This window comes from Procambarus clarkii, chromosome 64 (assembly GCF_040958095.1).
Source record: "Procambarus clarkii isolate CNS0578487 chromosome 64, FALCON_Pclarkii_2.0, whole genome shotgun sequence".
NCBI classification, from domain to species: Eukaryota; Metazoa; Arthropoda; class Malacostraca; order Decapoda; family Cambaridae; genus Procambarus; species Procambarus clarkii.
Genome location: NC_091213.1, coordinates 3654749 through 3667458, shown reverse-complemented (window position 1 = coordinate 3667458; position 12710 = coordinate 3654749). Strand labels below are relative to the sequence as shown.

The following is a 12710-nucleotide window of genomic DNA, read 5'->3' as shown; positions in this document are numbered from 1 at the left end:
CATGGAGATTCGGAATGGAAACAACAGGTGAACAACGGAGTTGCAGGATCTGTGGTGAGAGTGACGGACGCCGCCTTGACTACTACCTGAGAGAGTGTGAACACCTGAGAGACATTAGAAATATGTGTAGAATAATAAACCCCACATTGTTTGAGTTAGAAAAATACTATTTGTCAAACATAGATACTGTTATTAAAAGATTTCCCCATTTTGCACCCGCAAGATAACGTAAAGTTTTCAAGGTTGACGAATGTTAATCTTCTTGTTTGATAAGGTGTTCACTTGAGACAGTTAAGCAAGTCCCAGCTGTGTCTGGGTACAAGTGACAGGATGAACAACCCAGCGGGTTTTCTTCCTATTGGGGAGTGTTGTACATGCTGCTATGGCGGTGTGTCCACTCACAAGATGAGTGGCGCTGCCCAATACTGTTACTATGGGGGTGTCTCCACTCACGGGATGAGTGCCGCTGCCCAATACTCTCACTATGGCGGTGTGCTCACTCACAGGATGAGTGCCGCTGCCCAATACTGGCACTATGGTGGTGTGTCCACTCACAGGATGAGTGCCGCTGCCCAATACTGTCACTATGGTGGTGTGTCCACTCACAGGATGAGTGGCGCTGCCCAATACTGTCACTATGGTGGTGTGTCCACTCACAGGATGAGTGGCGCTGCCCACTCACAGGATGAGTGGCGCTGCCCACTCACAGGATGAGTGGCGCTGCCCAATACTGTCACTATGGTGGTGTGTCCACTCACAGGATGAGTGGCGCTGCCCACTCACAGGATGAGTGGCGCTGCCCACTCACAGGATGAGTGGCGCTGCCCACTCACAGGATGAGTGGCGCTGCCCACTCACAGGATGAGTGGCGCTGCCCACTCACAGGATGAGTGGCGCTGCCCACTCACAGGATGAGTGGCGCTGCCCACTCACAGGATGAGTGGCGCTGCCCAATACTGTCACTATGGTGGTGTTTCCACTCACAGGATGAGTGACGCTGCCCAATACTGTCACTATGGTGGTGTGTCCACTCACAGGATGAGTGGCGCTGCCCAATACTGTCACTATGGCGGTGTGTCCACTCACAGGATGAGTGACGCTACCCAATACTGTCACTATGGCGGTGTGTCCACTCACAGGATGAGTGACGCTGCCCAATACTGTCACTATGGCGGTGTGTCCACTCACAGGATGAGTGGCGCTGCCCAATACTGTCACTATGGCGGTGTGTCCACTCACAGGATGAGTGGCGCTGCCCAATACTATCACAATGGCGGTGTGTCCACTCACAGGATGAGTGGCGCTGCCCAATACTGTCACTATGGCGGTGTGTCCACTCACAGGATGAGCGGCGCTGCCCAATACTGTCACTATGGCGGTGTGTCCACTCACAGGATGAGCGGCGCTGCCCAATACTGTCACTATGGCGGTGTGTCCACTCACAGGATGAGTGGCGCTGCCCAATACTGTCACTATGGCGGTGTGTCCACTCACAGGATGAGCGGCGCTGCCCAATACTGTCACTATGGCGGTGTGTCCACTCACAGGATGAGTGGCGCTGCCCAATACTGTCACTATGGCGGTGTGTCCACTCACAGGATGAGTGACGCTGCCCAATACTGTCACTATGGCGGTAGTGGCGCTGCCCAATACTGTCACTATGGCGGTATGTCCACTCACAGGATGAGTGACGCTGCCCAATACTGTCACTATGGCGGTGTGTCCACTCACAGGATGAGTGGCGCTGCCCAATACTGTCACTATGGCGGTGTGTCCACTCACAGGATGAGTGGCGCTGCCCAATACTGTCACTATGGCGGTGTGTCCACTCACAGGATGAGTGACGCTGCCCAATACTGTCACTATGGCGTGACGCTGCCCAATAAACTCGCCCCTCGCTAGTGTTGGACGGGAGGAAGGTGTCCCGTGTCTGAACTGTGTGGAGACCATTACAAATGTCACCCCTTAATGGGCGCCATTAACTGTGGGGTAGACGGGGCTTGGTTGGGGGGATGGGACGTTATGAGAGATCTTGGCGGGGGGGGGGGGGGGGAGGGGGGGAAGGTGGACGAGAGGGGGGGGGAGGGTGACACAGCTGGGGGGGGGGGAGGAGTGCCAACATGGCACTCACTTCTCTGCCAGTCAACTGACCATGTCTGTCAGTGGGTATAGGCCTAAGCTGTTTGGAGAAACAGCTAATAAACAGTGTCCACACAAGAGAGGTGTGTTAGGCCTACACTCAGAGTGAGGGGAGGGGGTGGGGGTCTTCACGGAGGTATCAAGAGACATAGGGACATTGACTTCATGTCGTTGGTGGTAAGCCCCAGATAAAAGGCTTAGCTGTAGATTATTGCTGATGGAGAATTCCAAAGTTCCATGCCAATGTTCCCTTCGTTCATAACATTCCCATAATAATGGCTTGAGGTATAGAACTTGAGCTAGTATGAGGCTGACCAAGTTTAATGAGATAACTCACAGTTATCACCTTAACATTGTCTTCTTCCTCCTCTCATTTCTCCCTTCAATTATCTCTGTCAGTCATATCTTTGCTCAGCTGCTTGTAATTAATATATAAGCCACCTTATCGCTTCGCTTTGTATACCGCATTTTGACGTATCTTCTAACACCAAAACCTGATGTACTACAAATTCTTAGTCTCGCAAGGTGGCGGGATGTTCCGTTTTCTATTCGTAGGTCCTTGGTTAGGTTAGACTCGGGCAATTTAGTACAACAGTTTATTGACGTTGTGAACGCTGGAGAGGAGCTGAATAGTCTCGTGTGGGTGTCGACGGCTGTGAGTGTGGTGGCCACATGAGGATCGTACTGTATATCTCAGGCTTTACCCAGTTGGTGATGGCTTTGATATGTACAATATATATATATGTTATATATATATATATATATATATATATATATATATATATATATATATATATATATATATATATATATATATGTTTCATTGAATATGACCGCATATTCTGTATTTATTATTTTTTGGTTTAGGGCTTCTATCCCTCTAACTATTTTCTTAGCATCAGGGCTTAATTGGAATAGGAGTTCTCCAAAACTCATTTTCGTACTTTTAAGGTGAAGAAAAGAAGTGATTTACTATAGAGTGTATTACACTTATTTGTATAATTTGCACGACGTTTCGAACCTCCATGGTTCATTCTCAAGTGAACAGATCTTACAATACTAGTTGATTTTATACCCGCATTAGGTCAGGTGATAATACAATGAAGGTGAAAAACATGGGGGGATACATAAGGGATAAACATAGGGGCTGCAGAAGGCTTATTGGCCCATACGAGGCATCTCCTATCCAAACACAAAGATTAATCCAGTGTAATTGGCCTGTTATGTTGGACATTGTCTTCTGTGTTGGCATCGATATGTTCTTGTCTTGTCCTTACTCTCATGGTGGGTAGAGTAAATAGTTCCGTGATTTGGGTGTTCATGGTAGGTCGCTCTATTCTTATGTGAATTGCCTCAAGAATTTGTAATCTTCTTGAATCTTGGGTTTTGTCTATTATGCAAGTATTCTTGTTCAACATTTCTCTTGTTAGAGTAATGTCATGGGCTTGTCTCATGTGATTCCTAGGGGCACCAGATTGAAGATGGCATGTCAAACGCCTCGTCAGCTTGGTCGACGTCATACCTATGTACTTACATTGAAGGTTACATCCTTCGTGGGGGCAAGTGTACATGTATACAACGCTTGACTGCTGTAGAGGGTTCTCCGTCGGCTTCGGGCTGTTTTTGATAAGGAGTTCGGAAGTCTTCTTGGTTTTGTAGAATATTATCAGGTTTATGTTTTGGTTAGGAGTAGTGCTTTTTACTCCTTTACGGATTATTTCTTTCATTATTCTTTCCTCTTTTATATGTTCACTGTGCATGGTTGATTTGTAATATAATTTTATTGGGGGTGTTGTGGTTTCTGTTCTAGGTTCTGAATTATACCAACGGTCCAAGTGTCTTCTTATAGCAGCGTTTATTTCCGCGTTGCTATATCCGTTGTTCAACAATACCTGAGTTACTCTTTCAAACTCTCTACTCACGTTGCTCCATTCAGAGCAGTGGGTAAGCGCTCGACGAATATAAGCATTGAGAACACTGGCTTTGTATCTTTGGGGGCACTCACTTCTACCGTTCAGGCATAATCCTATGTTGGTGGGCTTGGTATATACCAAGCCCACCAACTATATACTATGCACCAACATAGGATTATGCCTGAACGGTAGAAGTGAGTGCCCCCAAAGATACAAAGCCAGTGTTCTCAATGCTTATATTCGTCGAGCGCTTACGCACTGCTCTGAATGGAGCAACGTGAGTAGAGAGTTTGAAAGAGTAACTCAGGTATTGGTGAACAACGGATATGTTCTGTTCTGTGTTTTATGGGGTAACTTGAGTAAACCGCAGTGTCCCAGCCATGTGCTATGGTTTACCCTCTCAGTTACCGCAGTAGTCTCAGGAGACTATGGAGTTGCGCTCTGGTTGTCGGTTTGGAGTGGCCTCTCCAGGGCACAAAGCCACGGTAGGTTGATACGGGGGAGAAGCTGTTACCCATGCAGCAGGTCCTCCCCTCTCCAGGGCACAAAGCCAGGGTAGGGTGATACGGGGGAGAAGCTGTTACCCATGCAGTGGGTGATCAGTTTTTTAATCAGTGAGTGATCATTATGTAAGGGGTTTATTTACACATTTACAGTATCTCACCTATAAATGTAAATTACAGGAACTTGTAGATCCTCATCCACTTGGATTGGTCGGTATAGCGATGGCCTTGTATCTTACTGAGTCGGCGTTCGATCTCCGATGGTCCAAGTGACTGGGAATTGTTCCTTCACTCACGCCCTCTCATCCCAACTCCTTGTCCTCATGTCCCTCACAATTGCCGTAACATATTGACCTAACACTTTCACCTGAGAGTTACCTAAACTAGCACATTCTTACCAGGAAGTTCTGACCCTCAACACGGATCAAAATGTCAACATAAGAACAAAGGCAACTGCAGAAGGCCTATTGGCCCATACGAGGCAGCTCCTATATATAACCACCCAATCCCACCAATTTATTTATTTAAACATCTATTTATTTATTTATTTATTTAATTTTTTATTTATATATATACAAGAAGGTACATTGGGTTAGTGAGAATACATAGCATAGTATTTACAATCTTGTAAAGCCACTAGTACGCGCAGCGGTTCGGGCTCATTTCAACTAGCTTCTATAAGATGGTCGTCCTCTGCTTGTCTCAATTAAGTCATCATTTTCTGACGTTTGATTAATTAACTTCCTTCCCCCTGACTCCTACCTCCAGTCAGGTGGGTAGAATAACTCTCCCAGGGTAGAATAACTCTTACATGGTAGAATAACTCACAGGGTAGAATAACTCTGGCAGGGTAGAATAACTCTCCCAGGGTAGAATAACTCTTACAGGGTAGAATAACTCACAGGGTAGAATAACTGTGGCAGGGTAGAATAACTCTCCCAGGGTAGAATAATAACTGTGGCAGGGTAGAATAACTCTCCCAGGGTAGAATAATAACTGGCAGGGTAGAATACCTCTCCCAGGGTAGAATAACTCTCCCAGGATAGAATAACTCTCCCAGGGTAGAATAATAACTGGCAGGGTAGAATACCTCTCCCAGGGTAGAATAACTCTCCCAGGATAGAATACCTCTCCCAGGGTAGAATACCTCTCCCAGGGTAGAATAACTCTCCCAGGGTAGATGCAAGTCAGTAGGAGTATCTGGGGTTACTAACACGGTGTGCCCAACAGGTACACGGTGAAGCACATCTACAACGTATCGCCGCCCAGGGAGCCGACCCCCGTCAGCGTGACGGTCTTCACCTACGCCGACCAGGTGCACGTGGCCGTAGCCGCCCGCAGGACCCTTCCCGCCGCCCGCGCCATCACCACCTCCATTCTCAGGGAGTTCGAGAACCAGGTGGGCTTCTACCTCTATGTTATCCTATCCCAGTGGCAGGTGTGGTAATACCGCCTGTAGTCACCCACAGCCAGTCACGTCACGCGCCCACTCAATCATTATGTTTCAGACAGATAGCAAGCCATCCATCCACTCTCGGAGACCAGTGTTGGTGGTGGTGTGGGCAGGTGTAGGGTGGTGGTGTGGGTGTGGGCAGGTGTAGGGTGTTGGTGGTGGTGTGGGCAGGTGTAGGGTGGTGGTGTGGGTGTGGGCAGGTGTAGTGTGTTGGTGTTGGTGTGGGCAGGTGTAGTGTGTTGGTGTTGATGTGGGCAGGTGTAGTGTGTTGGTGGTGGTGTGGGCAGGTGTAGGGTGTTGGTGGTGGTGTGGGCAGGTGTAGGGTGGTGGTGTGGGTGTGGACAGGTGTAGTGTGTTGGTGTTGATGTGGGCAGGTGTAGTGTGTTGGTGTTGATGTGGGCAGGTGTAGTGTGTTGGTGGTGGTGTGGGCAGGTGTAGGGTGTTGGTGGTGGTGTGGGCAGGTGTAGTGTATTGGTGGTGGTGTGGGCAGGTGTAGGGTGTTGGTGGTGGTGTGGGCAGGTGTAGTGTGTTGGTGGTGGTGTGGGCAGGTGTAGTGTGTTGGTGGTGGTGTGGGCAGGTGTAGTGTGTTGGTGGTGGTGTGGGCAGGTGTAGTGTGTTGGTGGTGGTGTGGGCAGGTGTAGTGTGTTGGTGGTGGTGTGGGCAGGTGTAGTGTGTTGGTGGTGGTGTGGGGCAGGTGTAGTGTGTTGGTGGTGGTGTGGGCAGGTGTATAGTGTGTTGGTGGTGGTGTGGGCAGGTGTAGTGTGTTGGTGGTGGTGTGGGGCAGGTGTAGTGTGTTGGTGGTGGTGTGGGGCAGGTGTAGTGTGTTGGTGGTGGTGTGGGGCAGGTGTAGTGTGTTGGTGGTGGTGTGGGGCAGGTGTAGTGTGTTGGTGGTGGTGTGGGGCAGGTGTAGTGTGTTGGTGGTGGTGTGGGGCAGGTGTAGTGTGTTGGTGGTGTTTTCCCATTCTCTCTCTCTCATTTCTCTTGCTCCTTCCAAGTGGAAGTTCCAACATTCTTCTATTCCCAACCCGTCCTCGACATTGTCCATTACATCCAGCGGTCGACGCCACAGACGCATTCATAAATTTTTACATGCTGTTCATTTATAACGGGAATTTTCTAAAATATAAATTAAGTTGACCAGACCGCACACTAGAAGGTGAAGGGACGACGACGTTTCGGTCCGTCCTGGACCATTCTCAAGTCGATTGTGAACAGAACAGAACACAATCGACTTGAGAATGGTCCAGGACGGACCGAAACGTCGTCGTCCCTTCACCTTCTTGTGTGTGGTCTGGTCAACATACTTCAGCTACGTTAGTGTGACTTATCGCCTGCAATATAAATTAATATTATAATATATTAGCATATTATGCATATATAGGAATAGTTTAGGTTAGGTGTTTAGGTTCTGTTGGCGATTATTTGTATTTGTAGTACGTGGGTGAAGCATTTATAGCGTTGTGGTTCGAACACAAGTCGTCAGTGAAGCACTTGTTCCGGAAGTGTTCGGACGTCATCAGTTGTGAGTCGTGTGTAAACCGTTTGTCATTCATAAACACCTGGGGGTTTGGCGGGTGGGTGGAATGGTCTTTGGGCCTTTGTTTGGAGGACGGGCTGCAGATTCACTAAGCAGTTACGCAAGCACTAAAGAACCTGTGCATCTTTTCTCAATCTTTGACGGCTTTGTTTACAATTATTAAACAGTTAATGAGCTCCGAAGCACCAGGAGACTGTTTATAACAATAACAACAATTGAATGGCAAGTTTTCATGCTTGTAAACTGTTTAATAAATGTAGCCAAAGCCGTCAAAGATTGAGGAAAGATGTACACGTTCGTAAGTGCTTGCGTAAGTACTTTCTTGAATCTGGCCCCAGACCCCTTGGAGTCAGCACTTCATTAATAGAAACCAAATCATCAAATTAGACTAACAAATAGGGGTGGAGCAGGTATTAGCAGGTGTTGGATCCATTAGATCCTGCTAATAGTTACCTCTTATCATAACGTCATCGAGAGTTAGGGTGTGGTACACCCATTATCACTCTTGGGGAGACACGCTGTGGGGCGGTCCACTTGAAGAATGGGCAGCCTTTGGTGTGTGTGTGTGTGTGTGTGTGTGTGTGTGTGTGTGTGTGTGTGTGTGTGTGTGTGTGTGTGTGTGTGTGTGTGTGTGTGTCATAGCTGTATATATATGGCAACCCATCCTCCTGGTTAGATAGTTCAATCCAATCTTTAAATCCAACATTATGTTTGTAACTAATCCTCTATGAAGGTACTTTTACCTGAATAAACATTTGATTTGATTAGATAGTACCTAGTGTGACGGTCAATAGTCAGATTCTTAGCTTTTAGATAGTGGTATACTGACTAGTAAGGAAGTCCTTTAAAATCAATGCTGCTAAATACACTAACTTAAATATTCCTAGGCCTATTATAGCACACATGTGTACTATATTAGGCCTCGGATATCGTGCATTAGGCCTAGGGAGGTTAGGGAAGGCTAGTTTATTTTGTCAATGGAACACCAGTAAAAAATAGTTTTCCGGTTTGTCCAACTCAATAGTTCAGATTTCTACTTTCTAATTTCATTGTAGGTTTGTATATATATACTATGGCCCTCGTGGTTACTATAACTACCACCACAACACGAGGACGGGTTGTGGTGGTAGTTGTAGTTAAAGGATATTTATTAAGGAGACTTACAAACGGGTGAAGAAAGGCTCTCCTTTCATTAGCACTGTGCAGCACTATACTACTGTGAAGCTGTGAAGCAGTTTAGTACTGTAAGGCGCTAGTGTGTCACTGTGAGGCGCTAGTGTGTCACTGTGAGGCGCTAGTGTGTCACTGTGAGGCGCTAGTGTGTCACTGTGAGGCGCTAGTGTGTCACTGTGAGGCGCTAGTGTGTCACTGTGAGGCGCTAATGTGCCACTGTGAGGCGCTAGTGTGCCACTGTGAGGCGCTAGTGTGTCACTGTGAGGCGCTAGTGTGTCACTGTGAGGCGCTAGTGTGTCACTGTGAGGCGCTAGTGTGTCACTGTGAGGCGCTAGTGTGTCACTGTGAGGCGCTAGTGTGTCACTGTGAGGCGCTAGTGTGTCACTGTGAGGCGCTAGTGTGTCATTGTGAGGCGCTAGTGTGTCACTGTGAGGCGCTAGTGTGCCACTGTGAGGCAGTGAGGCACTGTGAGGCGCTAGTGTGCCACTGTGAGGCAGTGAGGCACTGTGAGGCGCTAGTGTGCCACTGTGAGGCAGTGAGGCACTGTGAGGCGCTAGTGTGTCACTGTGAGGCGCTAGTGTGCCACTGTGAGGCGCTAGTGTGTCACTGTGAGGCGCTAGTGTGTCACTGTGAGGCGCTAGTGTGTCACTGTGAGGCGCTAGTGTGTCACTGTGAGGCGCTAATGTGCCACTGTGAGGCGCTAGTGTGTCACTGTGAGGCGCTAGTGTGTCATTGTGAGGCGCTAGTGTGTCACTGTGAGGCGCTAGTGTGTCACTGTGAGGCGCTAGTGTGTCACTGTGAGGCGCTAGTGTGTCATTGTGAAGCGCTAGTGTGCCACTGTGAGGCAGTGAGGCACTGTGAGGCGCTAGTGTGCCACTGTGAGGCAGTGAGGCCCTGTGAGGCGCTAGTGTGCCACTGTGAGGCAGTGAGGCACTGTGAGGCGCTAGTGTGTCACTGTGAGGCGCTAGTGTGCCACTGTGAGGCGCTAGTGTGTCACTGTGAGGCGCTAGTGTGTCACTGTGAGGCAGTGAGGCACTGTGAGACGCTAGTGTGCCACTGTGAGGCGCTAGTGTGTCACTGTGAGGCGCTAGTGTGTCACTGTGAGGCGCTAGTGTGTCACTGTGAGGCGCTAGTGTGTCACTGTGAGGCGCTAGTGTGTCACTGTGAGGTGCTAGTGTACCACTGTGAGGCGCTAGTGTACCACTGTGAGGCGCTAGTGTGTCACTGTGAGGCGCTAGTGTGTCACTGTGAGGCGCTAGTGTGTCACTGTGAGGCGCTAGTGTGTCACTGTGAGGCGCTAGTGTGCCACTGTGAGGCGCTAGTGTGCCACTGTGAGGCGCTAGTGTGTCACTGTGAGGCGCTAGTGTGCCACTGTGAGGCGCTAGTGTGCCACTGTGAGGCGCTAGTGTGCCACTGTGAGGCGCTAGTGTACCACTGTGAGGCGCTAGTGTGTCACTGTGAGGCGCTAGTGTGTCACTGTGAGGCGCTAGTGTGTCACTGTGAGGCGCTAGTGTGTCACTGTGAGGCGCTAGTGTGTCACTGTGAGGCGCTAGTGTGTCACTGTGAGGCGCTAGTGTGTCACTGTGAGGCGCTAGTGTGTCACTGTGAGGCGCTAGTGTGTCATTGTGAGGCGCTAGTGTGTCACTGTGAGGTGCTAGTGTGTCACTGTGAGGCGCTAGTGTGCCACTGTGAGGCGCTAGTGTGCCACTGTGAGGCGCTAGTGTGTCACTGTGAGGCGCTAGTGTGTCACTGTGAGGCGCTAGTGTGTCACTGTGAGGCGCTAATGTGCCACTGTGAGGCGCTAGTGTGCCACTGTGAGGCGCTAGTGTGTCACTGTGAGGCGCTAGTGTGTCACTGTGAGGCGCTAGTGTGTCACTGTGAGGCGCTAGTGTGTCACTGTGAGGCGCTAGTGTGTCACTGTGAGGCGCTAGTGTGTCACTGTGAGGCGCTAGTGTGTCACTGTGAGGCGCTAGTGTGTCACTGTGAGGCGCTAGTGTGTCATTGTGAGGCGCTAGTGTGTCACTGTGAGGCGCTAGTGTGCCACTGTGAGGCAGTGAGGCACTGTGAGGCGCTAGTGTGCCACTGTGAGGCAGTGAGGCACTGTGAGGCGCTAGTGTGCCACTGTGAGGCAGTGAGGCACTGTGAGGCGCTAGTGTGTCACTGTGAGGCGCTAGTGTGCCACTGTGAGGCGCTAGTGTGTCACTGTGAGGCGCTAGTGTGTCACTGTGAGGCGCTAGTGTGTCACTGTGAGGCGCTAGTGTGTCACTGTGAGGCGCTAATGTGCCACTGTGAGGCGCTAGTGTGTCACTGTGAGGCGCTAGTGTGTCATTGTGAGGCGCTAGTGTGTCACTGTGAGGCGCTAGTGTGTCACTGTGAGGCGCTAGTGTGTCACTGTGAGGCGCTAGTGTGTCATTGTGAGGCGCTAGTGTGCCACTGTGAGGCAGTGAGGCACTGTGAGGCGCTAGTGTGCCACTGTGAGGCAGTGAGGCCCTGTGAGGCGCTAGTGTGCCACTGTGAGGCAGTGAGGCACTGTGAGGCGCTAGTGTGTCACTGTGAGGCGCTAGTGTGCCACTGTGAGGCGCTAGTGTGTCACTGTGAGGCGCTAGTGTGTCACTGTGAGGCAGTGAGGCACTGTGAGACGCTAGTGTGCCACTGTGAGGCGCTAGTGTGTCACTGTGAGGCGCTAGTGTGTCACTGTGAGGCGCTAGTGTGTCACTGTGAGGCGCTAGTGTGTCACTGTGAGGCGCTAGTGTGTCACTGTGAGGTGCTAGTGTACCACTGTGAGGCGCTAGTGTACCACTGTGAGGCGCTAGTGTGTCACTGTGAGGCGCTAGTGTGTCACTGTGACGCGCTAGTGTGTCACTGTGAGGCGCTAGTGTGTCACTGTGAGGCGCTAGTGTGCCACTGTGAGGCGCTAGTGTGCCACTGTGAGGCGCTAGTGTGTCACTGTGAGGCGCTAGTGTGCCACTGTGAGGCGCTAGTGTGCCACTGTGAGGCGCTAGTGTGCCACTGTGAGGCGCTAGTGTACCACTGTGAGGCGCTAGTGTGTCACTGTGAGGCGCTAGTGTGTCACTGTGAGGCGCTAGTGTGTCACTGTGAGGCGCTAGTGTGTCACTGTGAGGCGCTAGTGTACCACTGTGAGGCGCTAGTGTGTCACTGTGAGGCGCTAGTGTGTCACTGTGAGGCGCTAGTGTGTCACTGTGAGGCGCTAGTGTGCCACTGTGAGGCGCTAGTGTGTCACTGTGAGGCGCTAGTGTGTCATTGTGAGGCGCTAGTGTGTCACTGTGAGGCAGTGAGGCACTGTGAGGCGCTAGTGTGTCACTGTGAGGCGCTAGTGTGCCACTGTGAGGCGCTAGTGTGTCACTGTGAGGCGCTAGTGTGTCACTGTGAGGCAGTGAGGCACTGTGAGGCGCTAGTGTGTCACTGTGAGGCGCTAGTGTGAGGCGCTAGTGTGCCACTGTGAAGCGCTAGTGTGTCACTGTGAGGCGCTAGTGTGTCACTGTGAGGCGCTAGTGTCACTGTGAGGCGCTAGTGTGTCACTGTGAGGCGCTAGTGTGTCACTGTGAGGCGCTAGTGTGTCACTGTGAGGCAGTGAGGCACTGTGAGGCGCTAGTGTGTCACTGTGAGGCGCTAGTGTGCCACTGTGAGGCAGTGTGTCACTGTGAGGCGCTAGTGTGTCACTGTGAGGCAGTGAGGCACTGTGAGGCGCTAGTGTGCCACTGTGGTTCAGTGAGGCACTGTGAGGCGCTAGTGTGCCACTGTGAGGCGCTAGTGTGCCACTGTGAGGCGCTAGTGTGCCACTGTGAGGCGCTAGTGTGAGGCGCTAGTGTGCCACTGTGAGGCGCTAGTGTGCCACTGTGAGGCGCTAGTGTGCCACTGTGAGGCGCTAGTGTGTCACTGTGAGGCGCTAGTGTGTCACTGTGAGGCGCTAGTGTGTCACTGTGAGGCGCTAGTGTGTCACTGTGAGGCGCTAGTGTGCCACTGTGAGGCGC

At 50.7% G+C, this 12710-nt stretch overlaps 1 protein-coding gene across 1 annotated transcript in view; it reads left to right on the top strand.

Annotated features, from left to right (window-relative positions):
• LOC123769042 (uncharacterized) overlaps positions 1–12710 on the top strand; it is a 155664-nt gene that overhangs the window by 109472 nt on the left and 33482 nt on the right. The window contains exon 4 of the mRNA XM_045759997.2: positions 5786–5954. Within this exon, the coding sequence (XP_045615953.2) occupies positions 5786–5954 (169 nt within the window). The remainder of the gene's footprint in view (positions 1–5785; positions 5955–12710) is intronic.